This window comes from Rhinolophus hipposideros (assembly GCF_964194185.1).
Source record: "Rhinolophus hipposideros genome assembly, chromosome: 7".
Classification (NCBI taxonomy): Eukaryota; Metazoa; Chordata; class Mammalia; order Chiroptera; family Rhinolophidae; genus Rhinolophus; species Rhinolophus hipposideros.
Window position 1 is genome coordinate 25,073,880 of NC_138053.1, and position 21,460 is coordinate 25,095,339.

The 21,460-nt window shown below is 36.7% G+C and overlaps 1 protein-coding gene across 2 annotated transcripts in view; it reads right to left on the bottom strand.

Moving 5' to 3' along the window:
* CAMK4 (calcium/calmodulin dependent protein kinase IV) overlaps window positions 1-21,460 on the bottom strand; it is a 193,544-nt gene that overhangs the window by 46,010 nt on the left and 126,074 nt on the right. For both annotated transcript variants that reach the window (XM_081053187.1, XM_081053188.1), the window contains one exon: window positions 12,322-12,394. In XM_081053187.1, the coding sequence (XP_080909313.1) occupies window positions 12,322-12,394 (73 nt within the window). The remainder of the gene's footprint in view (window positions 1-12,321; window positions 12,395-21,460) is intronic.

A 21,460-nucleotide genomic window follows, 5' to 3' on the forward strand; every position in this document is an offset into this window, starting at 1 on the left:
TCATTCCTTCTTTTTGATCACCAATCTGTGTTTGAGTTTGTTTTCTAAGATGTAGCAAATAGTGTTGAAAACCTTTGAAAATACTTGTTGTGCATAATGCTCTAAAGTTTATTGATTTAGAATTGATTTCCTAACATATATTTTGAAAAAAGAGAAAAAAACAGTACAAAAGAAGGAAGAATACGAGAACACAGAATAACCTCTACATCTTTAAAAACAAGCAAATTAAACATTTGTCAGAGTCTGTGAAAGTCCTGAAAACTACTGACATTCAAGTTCATCCTTGTGTCTGGGTCAACCTTTGGTCTCCAATTTATTTTCCCATGAAACCATGTTTTGGGTTGATTAGATTAACTTATTATCATTTTTTTAGAAAGCTGTTGTATCACACCCTGATTATTAAGAGTAGTTGGTCTGGGTATAATAGACCGAATCTAAGAATGACCCCTCTATGAAATTTGCTCTTATATTAAATGCCCTCCCCCTTTGAGTGTGGGTGGAATCTATTAATATGATGAGGTAGCATTCCTATGACTATATTAACTTAAACAACAAAGGGAAATTATTCAGGTAGGCTTAATCAAATTGAAAAACCGAGAGTTTCTCTGCTGACATCAGACAAAGTCAGGAATTTGAAGCACTATAGCTGGTTTTGACACCGAGGAAGGTATGTGCCAAGGAATGCAGGCAGTCTTCAGGAGCTGAGAGCAGCCCCTGGCTGACAAGCAGTGAGGACACAGGGACCTCAGTCATACAACCACATTGAAGTGACTTTGGCCAACAACCTAGATGAACTTGGAAGTGCATTCTTCCCTAGAGACTCCAGTAAAGAGCCCGGCTGACCAACATCTTGGTTTCTACCTTGTGAGACTCTAAGCAGAGAACCTAGTTAGAACCCACTGGACTTGAGACCTACAGATCTGTGAGATACTGAGTTGTTTTAAGCTAAATTTATGGTAAATTGGTTAGGCAGGAATATAAAACTAATATGCTGGGTATTTTGCAGTTAGCAAATGGTGGACTAAAGAACACAAATATAAACTTTTGGCACACAAGTGCCATGTGTTTCTTAGTGACTCCATAGTGGTAGGGACTAAATATATGCTCAATAAAATATTTGTCATTTTTTTGGTTAGGTGGTAAATGAATTCGTTAATGAAGAGATGGATGAAGCAATGAACAATATTTGGTCAGTCGAGTCATCCAACAAATATTTTTGAAACGTCCAATATGTATCAGGAAACAGTCTGGATGCTAGACATAGTACAATGAGGTCCAAGACCTCTAGGACTTTATATTCTAGTTTCAAACAAAAGTTCAAAATTCCAGCGACTAGAATTTCTCATGTCGGAGAAAGAGAAGGTCTTTGGAGGTCCATGAATGAAGTGGAGGAGCACTATGAATAACAGCCCATGGACAGAGAGAGGATCACAAGGTCAGTAAATGGTCTTTTCAGGTGGGATTTGGAGGACCTCACATAAAGGCTGAGTGTGATGGGGAGATATTGGAGGGTTAAGTGGGGAAATGCTGAGATATAGTGTTGCTTTTATCTTATAAATTCCATGGGTCTAAACAAAGTCTATTCAATATCACAGACTAAATGTGGAGAAAACTGAGGACTACAGAGCTGCCAATGCAATAATTTCCAACTTGCAGGTGTGCTGTATCAAATTTAGAGCTGAAAGTTACACTTTTGGTTCAACGTATACTACCGCATAAAGAAAACAGCGGACAGTTAAATGTGACCCACCCTTGTCTGCATTCCAAGTTATATATGTAAATTACTCACTGTCTTTTATTTCCCTACATAATTGTGCAACTTTTACACATCTTTTAAAACAATTGGGATGTTCTATTAATAAAAATCTGAGTTTTGACTCTTTTTACGTGTCCAGAGCACAGATAAGTAGTTCTCTATTTAATCCACCAGCTGCTTATAACATAGTAGGCAGAGGCCTGATATTCCAGCAAAATTTTATGGATTAATGATATGTATAAAAGTATTTCCTTAAAAAATGAGCAGATCAGGCTCTGTAATCTTTAAACAAAATAATCAAGAGGAAACACTGAGGTCAGAAACCATGGAAGATTAATATTAAATATATGGCATATAAAATGCATTATAATTATACCATACTTTTTTAATGAGCTAAAAATAAAGAGGATATTGCACAGAGGGACCTTAAATCACATTCACAAAAGGCAGAATCATAAAGTGGGATGCTAGGACACCGGGAGGAGGAAGCATAGTCTTGTCTTAGCTCAAGAAAACATCTTGAAACCTCTAGTGATTTACGAAATTTTCCTTGAAGTAGGCAAAAAAGTTAACAAGAATTATTAGGATGTCTGGCACTTCATACACTGCAATGGTGGTTACATTACTTTGGATGGCAATGATTTTCTGGAATTCAGAGTTGAGATTGGTGGGAAGAGAAGAAAGGAAGAAGGAAGAGAGAAGGAACAGACAGATTAAGGGAAAAGTTCCACTTAGATACATTGTAAATTGTGTTAAAGTGTTTTTCTTTTTTGCAGTCATAATACCTAGGCCTCCAACTGGTATTTAGTGTATTGGGACTAGTGTTATGGACTGCATGTTTGTGTCCCCACCCCAATTTCACATATTGTAGACTTAATCCCCATTGTGATGGTATTTGGAGGTGAAGACGTTGGAGGCAATTAGATATAGATGAAGTCATAAAGGTGGAGTCTCCATGATGGGATTAGTACTTTTATAAGGTGGAGACCAGCCTTTGTGAGGATACACCAAGATGGTGGTAGTCTGTAAATTAGGAACAGAGCCCTCACCAAGAATCTGACCATGCTGGCACCCTGATCTGGGACTTCCAGCTCCCAGAACTATGATAAATAAATGTTTATTGTTTAAGCCAACCAGTCTATCACATTCTGTTATAGCAACCTGAACAGGTTAAGAGAGTCAGGGATGCTAAATACCTACAAAGAATTACCCTGCCCAAATTACACTAGTATTCCCATTGTCCCAGTTGAGGAACTGCGCCTTAGTCAAAGTGAGTAAACTGGACTTTAGTGGGCATTCCTTATGCAGGAGCTACACACCTGAGGTGGGACTGAAGACTGTGACTAAAAAGCAAAAGTTAACCTTCTGTTTCCATGATTGGTACAATGTACATAGGCGATGACCAAGGTCTGTGCCTCTTTGCTAATTTGACATCTTCATTAAAATATATGTTTCTCATTTATTAGGCAGATAAAATATTTTGTAAAACTTTTTTGTAGAATTTGTTCCTGAATTGTTTAATAATAAAAATCAAAATTCCATATTCAAGGAGTGAAGTTCACATGCTAGTATTAGAAGTATTAGAATATTGTCTGAAAGCTTTCCTGACCCAGAAATAATAATAATAATAATAATAATAATAATAATAATAATAATAATAAAAACTACCTGACTATTGCAAGAATTATTCATTTTTTCAACACTTTATGAATTAACCATTCCCAAAATTAAAAAAAAAATCATTTTTTATGAGTCAAAGACATCATACGTAATAGGTTCGTGTTGTTCCAAATAATACAAAATAGGACTTCATTCCATTAATACAGGGAATACTTCAGCTTTTAGGCAGACAACTATTACAAGAGAGTAAAGAAATAAATTTCCTGGTCCCACTGCCATCCTCCCATAAATAATCAATGAAAGAAAAACAGAAATAGTTAACTAGATTCTAACCTTAGTCATTCTACCATCCTTGGAGAGAAGCACACATACAAAGAAAGGATCACTGTTCACCTTCAAGCCATAACACTTTAATAATTCCCACACAATCATTCTTCATTAAAAGAGAATCACTGTCAAATGAATCTTTCCAGCTGAGAGTCCTTCCCTTGTGACCCATAGATAGAGGCTGTGGCACATAAACCACATCAATGTAAAGAAGAAATTGTCCTCCTAGAAAGCGCATTGTGGGTGGTAGAATTTTTTGCTCAGTTTTTTCTGAATTTTAGCTTTTCAGAGCATGCAGTGTCAGAGGAACAGAATACATATATATATATATGTGCAATATGGTGTCAGAGGAACAGAAAATAGGCCAAATTGCCAATTAGAGTAAGGTTTGTTTAAAATAAAAAAGGAATTGTGATAATATGATAATATCCTTCCTGTCATGGTCTATGCACATCTGCTTGGAATAACCATTTTTTAACGTAATTAAAAATTGTTATATTACTTAAAACCCCCATCTTTGAGCTTAATCCCCATCTTTTTTCTTTCTCTTTACTGGCTTTAATCTTTGTAGGTCATCCATAGAAACAGAAACAATACATGCCTTTCCTGATCTCAAAAGGACACTGTGAGCACTTTCCTTCATGCTGCTACCATTAATTAGACAATATTTCCTACCCTAACTTGAGGTTTTCCGAGTCATCGATTCTGTGAATCGCATTTCCTAATCAGCTGAAACCTGACAGAATAGCTGTGAATGAACTTCTGAAGACCATAATCCAAGGATATTGAACTAGAATCAGGTCACATCTACTTAGTAATCTCATGTTCATAACACTTCAATGGGTTGTTGGTAAAGCAAAGACAATCTCAAGGTGTTTCCTTCCAAGAAAGATAACTTAGATGTTATTTTTGAATCCTCGTTTTCCTTGTTAAACCCTTGTAGGCAGGGATTGTGGCCCATTTTTATTTCTATAGCTCTCCTGGGGACATAAAATGTACACTGCACATAGTAAACACAATCATCCTGGAGTCTTTGGCAGGTCTCTTACATTGTCATTTTTGCTGTTGTTGTTTTATTCGTCATTAGTTCTCAGCCAGAGGAGAGGAATAAGAGCATAAAAAGAAAAAAAAATGTCGGAGAAGTAAACAGGAATAGAAGAAAAATATGTCATTATAATAGAAGAAAATAGGTCATTAGAGGAACTGTGAGACTGGATGGAAGAGAATGGAATAAAATCTCAGCAAGCAAGTGGGCACAAAGGTTAGGAGAAGAGAATGTAGTGTTACATGCTAATAAAGGTGAGAAAGTTTGCTGAGACGTTCTTATCCATTCTCTAAGTCCTCTGCACGTCCTCTGTTCTACATTATTTTTCAGAATCTCCAAGTCTTCACATATGTAACATTCATAAATACTGACAGTGACTTTCCAAGGAGAATTCTGGGTTTAGTTGGTTAGCGTGTTTCATTCATGGAGTCACAAACCATGTCCCTTCAGATGCTTTTCATCTCTTGACTGGACATTTTCATATCCTGTTAGCGGGCCTCACTGCTTTTGGACTTTATGTTGCCATCAGGACAATGGTTCTGCGGCCAAAGTCCCTAAGGGTCTCCTAATCTGCAGAATCACATGATCCTCTTTCACTAGCCATGTAAGCCCCAAGGACAGGCTCCCTTGCCTCTCTCTCAAGTCCCAGTTCTCACGGTGTGCACTTTACTTTCTAGCAATATCCAAAGACCAGCTGTTCATGCCTTTGTATCTTTAGTCTATTGTGTTCCCTAAAAATTTGTGGGAGAAAAGGAGTATTCTTGGAATTCCCTGTCTTTCATGCTGGCTGCCTATTAAACAACATTTTTTTCCTTTAAAATCTACCCAGATATAACTTCCTCTGGCAAGATTTTTCTGACTCAGTTTCTGTTTAGATACATGGACTAATTTTAACTTTTTTTAAATGACTTTTAATCTGCAAGATGCATCAATTTGTACACATATGCTTATGTGTCCATCTGCCTTATAAATTGGTTAGCTCCTTGATCATGTATCCAAGATTCTGGCACAGATGAAAGAATCAGTAATTGGTTTAACTGAATTGTTGGCATCATCCGACATTTATAAAAACCTGAAACAACAAAAGTCATTTAGAATGTAATCACTGACATGATATTTTGTGTATAGTAATTGGAAAATTCCTAGATATACAGTCCACAATTTACTGTGATTCTCTTGGGAATCAAAAAAGAGAAGGCCACTTGGAATTTGATAAACTTTTGATATTATCAGTACCAATGATGATTTAGAGAAACATTTACTGAGAAAGATACCCCCATCCCAGGAATTATTTTTAGAACTCCAGTTTCCTAATACTGAGCTATAATTTTCAGAATGTAGATTTTCTTTTTGTTCCAATTTTTTTTTTCTGGTAAAGTATCTATGTTCTGACTGAGCCACTAGTTTACTTTATTCTCTGGTTATAAATCAGAATATTAGAGAAGCTTAATAGAACTGTTATTTATTCTCTGGAAACTGTGATCTCTCAATTCTTAGTAATAAAATATAACTACTTTTACTCTTTACTGGTAAATTATCATTATAGTGTTACAATGCTTTGAGCCTTGCATTAAAATCCATCCTCTAGAGATTAGTGTTCAAGTGTGAATAATGAGAAACAAAAATCTCCCAGAAAGAAATGCAAATACCATAGGAACTGACAAATTCAAAACAAACAAAAAAACACATTTTCTGTTCTAGCCTCTTATTCCTTAATTTAACCATCAGAATCTTTGTGGTGACAATAAGTGTGTCCAAGCAAGAACGATATTCATAAAACAGAATGAGTGTCAGAAGCAAGCTTACTGTTAATAACCTTAAACCTCATTGTATCTTCAATATCTTCAAATCATACTTAATCCTGATTTATCAGTCTGTGGGTGTATGCAGTGAAATTCAATTTTTAGAAATTTTAGGACCAAATTTCTTTTTTCATCTTGTGTGTTATATTTAGAAGGATAGAAAATTATACAACTTGCTCTGACCACAGAATCAGCATATACTCAAAAGTTTATTCAAAAAGTTCAGTATCCTATTACTTCAAGTAATAGGATTTACAATTTAAAGTGGTGGAAATATTGAGAAATTTATTATCCCCTATGAGATATCAAGCAGGAGGAGAATTCCAATTGTGCCTCCTTTTTTCTCTGCCTTCTTCAACACAGTTATGTTTCTCTTCATAATTACAAGACAGCAAAAGCAGTTCCTAGCATCATATGCAAACTTAACTATGCCAGAGAAAAAGAGAAATGGCTTGTGCTCCCTTGGTCTCCTGTCATTAAGGGGAAACTTTCCTCAGAACTCACAAGCAAAGTGCTCACAGAACTCACTGGTGAGGATCAGGTCATATGTCCTTGCCTAGCTGCAAGGGAGGCTAGGAGAAGAAGTTCTGGTATTTTCCATCTTTATAAAGTAAGATTGGTTCTGCTAACAAGGAATAAGAGGTCAGGTGGAAGATGGAATAAACATGTCAAATAATGTTTGTAAAGCTGAATAATGTGAAGCTGAATAATGAATATATTGTCCATTAAATCTATAAATGTTATCAAGCGCAGTACTTGGTTCTAAATATAGATAGCAATTTATTTTAATGCTACTGCCCTTGTTTTGTTTCCATTGATCTATAGAACCATTGCCTGCACATTAATAAAGACTGTGAACATTTTCGAAGACTCTAATAACAGAAACTTGGAGAATTTATTTTTGCCTTCAAATAACTTCCTGTACCATTTATTAAGTGTTGTCTCTCAACTTTAAACCCTCCCTTCTATTGTCTACTGGGACTTGAATAATAAGCTGCATTTTTGGCCGACTCCCTATTTGGCTCTGCCATTAGAGAGCACTAGGGAGAGAGTGGGAGACTGGAAGAGGAGGAAGAGACGTGGTCTGTCCTATTTGCTCTCTGAGTCTGTGTTTCTGTTTGTTCTCTCCGTGCACCCTAGAAACACTTTTTCACACTGCAGTAACAGATCCTTCCAGTAGCAGATGTTGATTCCAGTTTTTCCAGTGCTCTCAGAACCAATCATTTCAATCTCTCAATTTTGTTTCCCCAGTCCAAGGACAGGTGGCTTCCCAAAGTTGCTACCTCTACAATATCTTAGTTTAATGTTCTTATTTTGCTTTTCCAGTTCTTCAATTCATTATCAATTGATTCTCTAATAGGCTAAATCTGTTCTTTTTTAGGGGAGGTTACAGGTTTTTAAAATTTTACCAAAAGGAACCTGCAATATTTCATCTTTTTCAGCATCCCTATAATCATACCCACTTATTGTTTTTCTATGATGTTCAGATACCATATTTGTTGCCATAACTTTAAAAGGTTAGATGCTTTTGTTTGCAAGTCTTTACCCCATCATTACAATCATTAAAACAATTCTAACCAAAAAGCTATGTGCAGAGATAACAGACATGATTACTAGATTTTCAACCATTTCCTTGTATTTTATTAAATTCACTATATTCTGTCTGTACAGGATTCTCCAAGCTCTGAAGTCTTGGCTTTGAAATGAAGACATACCAAGAGAACTGTCTCTGGAAAAAGAGGGACAGTAGCATCGAGGATGGGAAAAAGAGGGCGATGGTGATTTTTTTGGAAACAGGAAAAGTAGGATATCAGTGGTGACAAGGAAAGAACTGAAGGTGGTGGTAACAGTAAGAAATATCAGAGGAGATGGAATATTCCCTGGGTATCTATAAGTAAACGGAAAAGGAAGCCCTTAAGGTTTGTCAAAGTGCTTTATGACCGATGAGGACACGATGATCCTTCCAGAATGTGTAGATTGCTCTAGACCTTGTAACTTAGGACTACCTGGAAATCATTTCAAGAAGATAGAACACTCATGAAGGTTCTTTCCTCAAAGATTAAGTGAATGAATTCGAACCCAAAGAAGGAAACATCTTTTGAACTCACTTTAAAAGCTTTCAAAAATGCTATTTAAAGCTCAAAAGCAGAAGGAGCAAGATTACAGTCAGACAAATACTGTGAAATTTGGGGGTAAGAATTGGGATGAAGTAGGAGGAAGGCAAAAATTGCAAGATTTATTACCTAAGGGGTATAATTATACCTGCAACATATTTTCCAAGAACTTTTCAATCTTTAAGTTTTCTGCTTTTCTGCTTTCAAACACCAGCCTAGATACAGTCTTATAAGCACGTGATCCAGGAAAATGTGACATGTATTACTGATCGCTTTGAGTTCCCAACTGTCCTACATTTTTTATAGCTATCTATAGCTGTCGTCGACAATAAACTATTTCATAAATGTCAGCCACTTCTCACAAGTTTTAAGTTGCTTGCTTTCTAACTGGGAAACACTTAGAGAAATGACTTTAATTTTTTCTCTAGGTTACCCTTAGTCGCAGCAATCAGAGAAAATTTGATTTTTTTATAAGACTTCTTTCAAAGAATGTTTGACTTGAATGTGGTAACCTACTTCTTAAAATGAAGCTTTGTGGAGCTTTGTGAGCAGGTGAAATAACAATTTTTGCTTGTTTTAAATGTAGGAGTAACAGTGGACAACTCAATCCATCTTTGCAGACCTGGAATGGAGTTCTTGGAACTCTAGACTCTCTGTTCTGTGTAGGCCTCCCTTATCCAGAGCATCTTAGTTATTCCTCAATTGGTGTAACTCCAATAGGTGGAAAATTCTGAAGCTGAAAGCATCCGTTTCTCATTCAGTGAATGAGAGCACAATTCTCCCTGTCAGCTCTCTGAAGTATCCCTAAATTGAAACGTACTTACTGGGAAAAACCAAACGAATCAAGAGGTGACTTAAATGGATGGAGGCAATCAGAAAGAACATATTGAAGAAGGTGAGTTTTGAATGACAGGAAAAGAATTAAATATCAGTAAGGGAACAGAAAAGAATTTCATGAGTGGAAGCAAGTTATAGCTGTGTTTCATATGAAATGAGTAGAAAAATGATAATAAGGATGTTTTAGTAAATGTTCCATCATCTAGAGAGACAAAATATATAATAGTGTCTATTTCTGAATCTTGATGTATTTTCATTTATTTATTCAGTAAATATTTATTGAGCACCTACAGTTGTTTTGATATTAGTACTTAGCTGGGGAGTAGCTAAGGAGTATATACAGAGGGTGCCCCAAAAATGCATACACATTTTAAGTGGTGTTATCTATGCTCAAGCAGTAGTTCACCATAGTCAGAAGTGTCTGGACACTGATGGTAACCACTCTGAGCACCTCTTGTAATTTCAGAAGTCAAACGTGACATGTATTCATCTTTTCTGATTCGTGTAAAAGTGATTGCAGTTTTTGCATTTATTTTTAACCTTTTAAACCGCAATTACTTTCACACCAACTTAATATATATTGAGTATACAATTTTTAATAGTTTTTTTCCTTTCTTAAAATGTGTATGCTTTTTGGGGCACCCTCTGTAGATTTACATCTAATATGTCTTTAGATGAATATACTGAGTCTGAAATTGCTTATCCTGTTTTTCCTCTCCTTTGAACACTGCTATGATATCTGTACTTTATCTAATTAGTCTTTCCCACAGCTCTGTTAGGTTGAATGTCTATCTTACATGAGGAAACTGAGGCTCAGAGGTGTTTAATGATGGGCCCACACTCGCATATCGCATATCCAGCTCTGTCTGACTCCCTAATTATTCTTTTTTTTTTAAATCCATTTTTTTAAAAGATTTTATTGGGGAATATTGGGAAACAGTGTGTTTCTCCAGGGCCTTTCAGTCTAGTTGTGGAGGGTGTGACTCAGCTCCAAGTCCAGTTGCCATTTTCAATCTTTAGTTGTGGGGGCTCAACCCACCATCCCACCTATACCAGCTGCTGCCTGTTGTTAAGAGCTCACACCTTAACCAACTGAGCCATCTGGCTGCCCCCCAAACTAGTCTTAACTGCTATACCAGCTGCTGCCTGGTTTTGGTAAAGTGACAGCAGGCCATGCCAGCAAATTTACTTGTATAATCTATAATATATAGTAATAAGGAATGAAGTTTTTAAAATGAGTATTTAATAAAAGCATAAAACTGCCATAATTGAATTCAGAAGTGACAAAATGAAAACAATGATTGCAAAAGAGGATTATAGAACTCTTTATTTAAAGATAGGAATTGAAAACAAGTAGAAACGTGTTTTGTTTTGTTTTGTTTTGTTTTGTTTTGTTTTGTTTTAAAAAGCAGGCCAAAAATAGTCATAGCATGATAGGGAGCAGGATTAGGTTTATGGATATTTGAAGAAAGATTCACCCAAAGCGGGGAAGGTGGACGTGAAGAGAGAAGGCAATGGAAGAGGTTAAAAAAATCATTCCCAAATTGGCAAGCTTAGGGAACCAGGGATGGTAAATATTCCGTGTTCAATAAACACTGAAATAGAGCTATTCTTTCGGGTATTGTGAGAAGATGAATTTAATATTCAATATTCATATAGTTAGCAGCTGCATTGTGTGTTTAGAGTAAAATTCTGTGGCTTCCTCTCCAGCTTTTATCCCCTACCATAGCAAAAAGACCAATACACTTTTATAGGAAGGAATAATTTGGAAAGACTGGGTTATAAAGCCAATTGAACTTGGTGTTGATAGCTCAATAATGGATTTGGTTACATCACAGATCTGCTATTTCTAGCAGCCCTGTGCAAAGATTGTGAAGGCTCTTTTTTCCTTTTCACCATTAATTAGTACATAAACTAGTGAGACATCAGGGTCTTTCCTCCCTTCCTTTCTGTTTTGGTTGTGGGTAAAATTCATAGGATATGTGCTTGTGTTAGTGTGGCTGATTTCTCAAGATATTGAATAATGATTTTAGTTAGATAACTGACTCTGAAAAATAGAATAGATTTTAATTCTGGGTATATTTTATATAGGTTTGTCTCTTTAACTGATCCTGATAAATAGCTCCTCGTGGGCCCCACCCTATTATTCAGAGAATAATTTCTTCTGGCTTTATATTCAATAAATGAATCAGCAAGTGTCTAAGCACGGATTCAATACCATTAAATATATGGAAAGATTTTCACCAGTTGAGTCTATTTTATCTAGGCCAATGTTTTCTTATTAATTCAATCCAAACAATCTTCTTAAAATTATTTATTTTTTGTAAATGTGCGTACATGTTTCCATCATTAACTTGCAAAACTTTATTCCACTCTAAAATATTAACTTATAGTTTTTCCTTTTAAAAAAATGAAATTGTCATAATTTTTCCTTCTAATTCACTCATTTCTTGTCTTGAAAGAAAAATCAATAGTCTCTGTGCTCCAAGGTCTATATTTATCACATTCAACCTTCCTCCACTTTCCTACCAAACAACAAAAACAATAAAGAAACAAACTCATGGGGTAAAAAAAAAAGAGAAAAGAACAGCTACAGGCACCAAAGTCTGACTTGATTTCATAATAATAGAATGGAAATTATTTTAACACACTTATGGCATTACATAGAAGGACTACAACAATAGAAAATATAAGTATTCTCTAGTAAGTATTTTATACCGTTTTACTGTAAATTCTTTGGCTTGTCACTGATACGCACTTCTTAAACGATGGTTTTGTAAAAGGAAGAAAGAGGTGACTATTACTCTCATGCATACTTACAGCAACTGCCTCCAGGATTTGTTTAACAGCATCTGCAGCATCTCGTTCACTGTAATACCCCTTTTCCACGATTCTGAAACAAGAATAGCAAATTAACATTAAAGTCTTCTTAGACACATGCATTCAGTTGAATGGGTGTTAAAAGAAGTTCATTGAGTTACTGTTAAAAGAAGATGCATCCAAGTCATTGCCACAGGCTACCATGACACCAGGAAAAGGATTTCCATAAATTAGCGCTCTAGAAATCTTTGGGTTTATTTTGGAAAATGCAAACCATTTATTTTGTCTGGGCTTTGACACTATTAATTCTGAGGACAAAAATTCTTTCTTTTTAAACTTTGTATCATAAATCATTTTAAACATATACCAAGTAGACAATATCCATACACCATTGCTTTGTAATTGTTACACAGCTTCAAAAGTTATTCATTTATGAGTAATGTTGTTTTATCTATCCAGTTAATTACTTCCCCCTCCTCTGTTATTTTCAAGCAAATATCAGATATCATATAATTTTATTCATAAATATTTAAGGAGATATCTCTAAAAGATAAAGGGTCTTTTAAAAATCATAACAACAATGCCATTATCACGCTGATAAATTACAATTCTTTAATATCATCAAATTTGCCGTGTTTCAAATTTCCAGTTGTGTTGGCATGTTAAAATTTGTTATTTGAATCAGTATTCAAATAAGGTCCAAATAAGGTCTTTGTGCCTTTCTCTCCCTCTCCCCGCCTCCTCCATCTGTTTTTTTTTTTTCCCAAATAAATTACTTGCTCTTTTTTCATGGATGTGGGCAAGTAATTTTTCTTTTAAGTTGAAGTCTTTTCTTTTTTTTTAATGTCAGGAATATATTCCTGAATTAGAATGCATTGTATTTGTTTTCTTCCATTGCTTTGGTTTTCTTCTTTGGGTTGTACGATTATACACTTATGAGTTTTTCAACTTTTGATTGATATTGTTCTTTCTTCTATGATTTTCTTAATTATAGTTTATTTTGTAATATTAAGTTATAGTTTTATCTATTTTGTAGGTATCCTCCTGACATGCTTTCATTGTCTAAAGGAACCTTATTCTGTTCCTTACTTTCTGTGCTCTTATAATCATTTTGTACTGAAATTATCCAAAACACCTCTGTTGCTATTTATTTTTAAGCCAAATTGGTTTTCTTTTTTTAAAATTAAAATATAGTTGAGATACAATATTATATTAGTTGCAGGCGTACAAAATAGTGATTTGACATTTATATTCCTCACAGTGTGATCTTCGCTATGTCTAGTAACCATCTGTCACCATACAAAATTTTTACAATGATATTGACTATTGTCCCTGTGCTGTACTCATACATTACAGCCTCATAACTTATTTTACTTTTTTTAAAATAACTGTAGGTTTGTACCTCTTATTCCCCTTCACCCTTTTGGCAGAGTGATAGGTCAGGATATCTTCTCTAGTTTCATGGCTCTCGATTTTCTGTTTATTAACATGAAACATTCAAAAAAATGACCTCTTGCTTCTGAGATCACTTCTCTATCTGGAATTTCATTCCCTTGCCCCTAGCATCTCCACTCTGATTATTCGAGTCTCTTCTTAGCAGTTTCTCCCAAATACAGGACTTTTTCCCTAAGGGCTTCAGATATTAATTTCAGGAGTTCATAGGGCCTTCCTTCATTAGTCGCTTCAGACCTTACTGTGGGTACAGCCTTTGCACTTCTCAGAAATTTGGATGGCAAGAAGCCCCCACAATTTCAGCTGTTCCTCTTTGATTGGCACATGCTGCTTCCCAATGATTTGGAGATTTGAGTGTTCTCCTATTCTTAGGTCCATCACGTGTCCTCTTGCTTCCCTTTACATCCTTACATAGATGCTAATACCACATGGCTTGTGGAATTGTCACTAGTTTGCACTTATTCACTTGTATTTTAGGCTTCATAGGGAGACCTTGTCACCTGGTTTTGATATAGGTATTGTCTGTGAGGTTTTTGGTTTTTCTGTCCTAGTTTCTCTATCTATTCCCATGGGAAGATTGAAAAATGACTTTTTTGCTGTTTGTATCTTACCAGAATTTCAAAAGAACACACAGTTTGGATAGCACCGAAGATTACCAACTTGCATAAGATGTTTTCAGCATACAAAATTTTGTGGTAAAGACATGTCTGAAAAAGGTCAATTCAAAACATAAAAGAGACAAAACTTCAACAATTTTTGTAATTTTGCTTTGAAATTTTTCTTAAACTGTTAATTCCTCAAATAGCATATTTTCCAGAAAGTATCCTTTAAAAAAATGTTTTAGCAAGGAATTCTAAGTTCTCAAAGTAGCCAGTGTTAAAGTTGAATTTAAAATCTATAAAACGTGCTCAAAACATAGGATGGAGGATGAGGAAAGCAGAAGAGAAAAGATATGACAAAAATAAAAGAACGTATTATAAGATACCACAATGATCACAATTATCAAGATTCAGAGAAACTACACTGATGCAAAAATTTCAATTATTTTATTTTCTTCATTCAATTATTTAGAACATTGTCAAGAAACACAAACTTATCATTTTTTCAAAGGATGAAAGATGGAATATCTTTCCCCCCTTTTTTATTTCTTGAATACCTGTATGTACCAGAGTCAAACAAAATGTGAAAATACATTGCAATATTCCGGGGATTATTATTAATTAGTTCTTGAAAAACAATTTTCATATGATATTTCCTTACAAGAATACACATTTTCCAATTCATGATTGAGTTACACACCAGTGATGCCAAAAAAATATATATATGTATACATATATCCTGTATTCATCTTTTGTTATTGATATATATTGAGCATTACAATTTTAAAACAATTTTTTCCTTTCTTAAAATGTGTATACTTTTTTTTGGCATCCTCTGTATAGTCTACTTATTAAAAATTTAATTGAAATAATCTCTTGTACAATACTTTCTGAACACTTTTAAATTAAGTCTGAGAGAAGGGGGAAAGGACTACTGGGTTAAGAATTTTGGCTACCATTACACCTTCCTCTGCATTTTGCTTTAAATGTAGACTTTTGTGGTACATCCACCAACTAACACAAATGTAATTAGTGTCTCCTCTGTGCACTGCACCTGCAGCCTCAGCAGCTCAGAAGGGAGTTATAACAAAGATGATGGGGAAAAAATGGCCAATAGTTAACTTTCTTCCCTCCTATCATTCTCCCTGGAAGAGAATAAAATCAGTTACTTCGTGGTCTACAAAAAAATACTGTGGGTTTTCCCACACTCCCTCACCAAGGCTAGAGCTTTACCATAGTAAAGCTCTATGGTACACCCTCCAGCAGGTACCATGCCATGAGGCTTAGTCTATGCAAATAGTACTCCTTGGGTTGTACAGTGCACAACTTCCCTGATGGGAAACGCTCCTTGTCTGCTAAATACACATGAGCTTTCATGGACATCCCCACCCATTGGAGAGTCAGTGTTTCACCCACTAGAATTTCCTCTCTACGTTTTGTTTTATTATGAAAGTTTCAAGTTTTGGCTTAAATATGGTGTTTATGAATTTTCGTTTGGGTTTAATTTAAGGTGAAGTACCTATATTCAGAACATATCCTTGTGTGAATGTCTAGGGACTGGCTGGATAGAAGAGTGGATTTTCTTGGGAGCTCTTTTCATGTAGGATGAAGGGAAGAGTAGTAGCTTTAAGAAGAATAGAATGGAAATTTCACTAATTTTCTATAATATATGTTCAATTAGCAAAATACTTCATCTAATTAATGGAGAGGGTGTATTTTAACAGATATGTCCATTCATTTATTTATTCCATAAATATTATGGAATGACTATTGCGTGCTGAGCACTCAGCAATGAACCAGACATGGCCTCTGCTATTGTGGGGTTTCTCCTGGTATAAGTAGACAAACAACAATCAACACAGTGTGCTACATGCTGTGACACAGGTATTAGACAATGACCTGAGAGCTCCTAGAAAGGGCAGGTAATCTATTGTGGAGGCCATGCAGGTGGGAAGAGGATTCTGCAGGTAGTAGCTATATCTCAGGTCAGACCTGAAGTATTTAGAGACGTTTTCTCACTGAGGGGAGGGTGGGAGCCAGGGGTGAGGTATGTGTGAGGGAGAAGCATGGGATTGCAGAGGAGGGAGACTATTCTAAGAAAAAGAACCAAGACTACAGTGAGGATCAAAGTGTGAGGATAGGGTAGTGGTATTCAATCAGTATTTCTAATGTGAGCCAGTACTTGGTGGATATGTGAAGAACAAGATTTGGGTCTTGCCCCCGATGAGACCACAGATAGTAGAGAAATTATTAACAAAAACATCATCATCATAGATGTAATACATGTTATATCAAGGTTTGCATGGCCAAGGAGTTTATTAATTCTGTTGTCAGAAATGTCTCTAGAGTAGACACGTGGGGCAGAAGAACAAAATACAAATGCCTTCTCTACCTCATCTCAGTGTGAACTCCGCACACCATATCTTGGCTCTATCATCATTACTCAACTGCTTCTCTTCCAGGCTCCTTCTGCTAGAAGGAATTTTGTTCCCAGTTGATTTGTTCATCAGAGTGTCACAGAGTTAGGTTTCTGGAACTCAGACATTCAATTTTAAATATTGAGGTTGAGCTACCGCCCAGGCCATCCATGGCTAACTAGAAAGATCAATAGCAGTGAACTTCTCAAGTTGTAAATGCAGGTTTATAACTTAGAGCTAAGCTTGTAAGTGAAGATAGTAGTGACCAAGCTAAGGAAAATGAAGTCCTGCAATCTTTTTCTCTCCATTTAGGTAGTAGGGCTACAGTAGATGTGTTGAGCCAATGCCTTCTGCTGGATATGGTGGCAAAATTCTTAGCCTTCTCACTCGATTATTGCTTTGATCACCCATGGAGCCGAGTGTTGGCCTTGTTCATAGTAGGCAGTCAATGAATATTTATGTAATCAATACTCATTGCCAAGTGAATGGATGCCAGAAAAATTTCAGACTGGACATTTAGACAACTCGTTTGCCTCTGTTCCTTATCATGGTGAACAAAGCAGTGGCCTGAGAAATGGTGCTCATCACAAGTACATCGGCCACGGATCCAATGGGAGAACAGCCAGATAGATACTTCCCAAAGCAAAATGCAATAGGTAGAAAGGTTATTGCTGGCCTCAGGAATAAACTCAGTTACATAATGTGGGGACAGAGTCCCAGAGAGCAGTTTCCAGGCTCTTGGCCTCACGTGAAAGGTGCTGGCTCGGGTAGTACATGGCCGTCAGCTGTAGCCAGTTGGCCAATTAGCCATTGATATAACTGCTGCGGTTTCACTAGTTGGGGAGTCGAGAGTCGGGAGTCGAGTCAGTGAGTCAGTCGGTTGGCAGGCAGAGAAGCGGACAGCAGGTTGCAGGTCATGTGACTCCAGCCTCCAGTGAGACTATAGTGATATGACTCCCCTACCTATGGCTCCGTGGGTGTTCCTTTTTGGCCTAGCCACATCCTGCGTTTTTATGTAGGGAGCGGAAGTAGAGGCCCGGCAGGCCACCTCGCATGACAAATGGCGCAGCAAGCAAGGTCCCCCGCACGACACATAGTTTCTAAATATTACTGTAATAACATGAATCTTTTTAGAAACATATTTTGAACAAAATCAAAGTGATTCAAAGTCATCAAAATAGAGTAGTATTTATTTCATGAAGCAACACAAATTTATAACTAAAATTTAGCTGGAATTTCAAAAAAGTTTCCAATGAAATTGAACCAAGCCTATACCATCAGGAATTTATAGCTTTATACAGAATATACTATGATTTCAATTTTTAGAAGCAGTGTAATATTCAATAATTGTAGCGGTTTCAGAGCTGTAAAAATAGGAGGATAATTTTGGTTGATATTTTTGTTTTTTATATTTAAACATTCACTGGTATATTTCTCTCCAGATTTAGTAAACTAATTTCCTTTTCATGCTTTGTAAAATGATAAGAAGGCAGTTACGATGCTATCAGCATCTTAAGATCATTTTCAAAGGCCCAGGGCCATGTCATTTGTTGCTATGACACATGATAGAAGATGTAGTGCTAAAAACAGAACCTCTCCTACGATTTTGATCACAACACTGACTCCAAAGGCTGCCCTGGGATCCCAGTTCCTAGTTCCCTCTGTTGCTCAGGGGTCTAGCAGACATCTGGAGATCTGGGAAGGAAGCACAACGGGGGGTGGGGGGGCGGGGGTTGTTACCCTAGGCTCTCAGGCTGTGCTTCTCTGGCCCCAGCAGGCCTTCCTAATCCAGACCAGGCCTTGTCCTTGCTCTGTTTGCTGTGATGGCTCACATGTTCCTCTTTCCTACAGTTGGGACTGTTTCCATCATATTTAAATTGTAGCATGAGAAAACACAGGCAGTACCGATTCCTTCCCATGGACCTGCTTTAAAATATGACTTTTGTGCATTTGCTTCTGTTATGTTAATTGCTGCAAATTGAATTGAGCACATCTCCAGCCCAGCAGTTAGCACAGGCAATGCAGCTGTAATCTGATCATAGCCCAAGGCCCTCAGACTTCCTGGCACGTACTTCAGGAGTCCTATTGCTCTCACCAGCAGCGGCAGCATTTTCCCAAATGGAGATTGTTATTAGATGACTGTAGGTTTATGCGAGAAAGACATTGGTCTGATGAAAATATGTACTAAAGCATCGAATGACATTGGGTAAAAATCCCAAATAACATGAGTTTCAAGAACAAAGTCATAAGGGCTGCCAGTACATCATTATGCTGTTACATACAAAATTACATCAAAATGAATTCAGCTGTACCCTGTGTAAATCGACCGCTCCTTTATGAGCTTCATTTGTTGCTTTTAGTCTCATTTCATTGATGGCATCTTGGTCTGTATTGGTGCTTTTTCTAAAAACTCTCCCAACAAGTGTTAAATTCACATACTTCAAAAAAAAATAGTTTCAAAAATACTACTACCACCTGTTAAACTGGAAAGCTAAGGAAAGAGTGAGGGAATTGGGCATCAGTGTGGGAGCTGACAGAGCAGGAGGAAGGAGAGGACAGATCAAACTGTATACCTGGGAATGTACATTAGGGATTCCTGGTCCAATTCTCTCATACTATACATGAAAGACTGACCCAAAGGTGTTATATAAATTGCCCAAGAGCACAGTGTTTATTTAATCACTCATTTGGCAGACATCTAGCAACTGCTTGATTTCTGTCTGGAACAGCTTCTGAAATGGAGACTAAGACTCTCACACCTAAAGCCTGCCACAGAGCCCTGGACATCATTTTCCTTTCCTTCTAGGCTTCACCTGCTAATTTCTGATTTTTCACATAAAATTCTATTCCTCTCTGAAGACATTTATGACTTAGAAGACACCCATATTTTATGCCCTATGCACTGTGTTTGTGCCCCAATTATAGCATTTCTCACTCCCACATGAATGAATACTTACAGCCCAATTTGTGGCCAACCAATAACATATGCAAAGTGTCTTATGATATGTCTTTTGTGTACTTATTCTTCTCTACATTTTATTTGTAGTCCCTTCTTGTCATTTGTTTTTGTATCTTGTGATATTGCAGTTGTCTCTATGAGCCCTAATATACTTTTGGCGGGAGGTGATGACAGTATTCAAAAATGATATGACTTTCCCTCTTCTAGACCATGAGTTCCTGGAGGGTGGAGTCAATGTATTCTGGTTACCATTGGAAGAGACAAGGGAATAATATGGGTGATAAAGCTACAATTGTACAGTGAGGCCAGACTGCAAGTGGTTTTGTTTGCCATGTTTAAAAGAATTGACTTGAACCAAAAAGAGAGAGTAGCCTTCGGAACTGACCTGATCAAATCTGTGCTTTAAATAAAGAAGGACTGAAGAGAGTGAAACTAATTCCAGTTAGGAGTCTACAAAATGGGAAGGAGAATGTGAAGGCTCAAAAGGGCAGAAGCAATGGGAAAGAGTGAGGAAATGGATTTGAGAGCTGCTCAGAGAAAGAATTATGGGCAGGGAAAAGTGAGAGGAAGCGGGAGAAATCAATGCTGACTAGCTCAGTGGTAAATCAGTTCACAGAGGTAAGGAGGGAAAGCAAGATACAGAATTGAAAAGATGCTGAGTTCATTTGAGGATATATTGATTTAAAGGAGCCTATCGTACTTACAGGTGAAAAATGTCTAGCAGATTGTTGAAAATACTGTTTTCACCTCTGCTGAGATGGCAGTTACCAATGTGGCTCAAGTCATAGGAGAGTGTTCAATTAAGCTACAGAGAATGTGAGAAGAAACTTAGGAAAGGTGACATTTATGGCATGGAAAGAGGAAGAGGAACTCAGGAAAGAGATCGAGGAGAAAACTGAAAAGTAGGATAAAACCAAGGGAAAAAGAGATGCTATCAAAAACTGCACAAAAGATATGCAGAGGGTTAGCCAACCAGTATAAAATACACAAACCAGACTCTCCAAAAACACATAATTTCTGGACTCAGCAAATCCTTAGAGCTCCTGAAAAGTCCTTTATTCTTGCCTTTGTCTGTTCTTACATTCCCACTTTCAAACTTCACATCTTTCCTACAATGCCCTATTCCATTATTGTCCAGCCTTTGTTAGGAGATAAATTTCTCTTCCACAACAATGGAAAAAATGGAGCCTATCAAGTGTGAACTACTTAAACCTCTTACACTCTCCCTGACTCCAACACACTCCCATTCCCAGGCTCTGGGCAACTACTGATTTGCTTTCTGTCTCTATAGATTTGCCCCTTCTGAAAATTCCATATACATGGAGTGATACGATATGTAGTCCTTCCTGTCTTTTGTTGTTTTTCACATAGCATAATGTTTTCGAGGCTCATCCGTGTTGTAGTGTATATCAAAGGAACACTCCTTTTCATTGGTGAATGATATTTCATTGTACCTTTTGTTTGTTCATTTTCCAATTTAAGGACATTTAATCTCTTTGCTGCCTTGGGACATACCCCACTCCATGTGTGGGCACCCATCCAAGCCTACTGAGCTGCAGCCGGGAACTTGAGGGGCAAAGCGGAAATGACACCAACTTGCTGATGCCCATGATATTCGCTGTGCAGTATTGTTATTATAGTAAAGGCCTGTGTCTCTAACTCGGGAATCTCATATATTTTTTCAACATCCATAAAAATTTAATAAGATAACT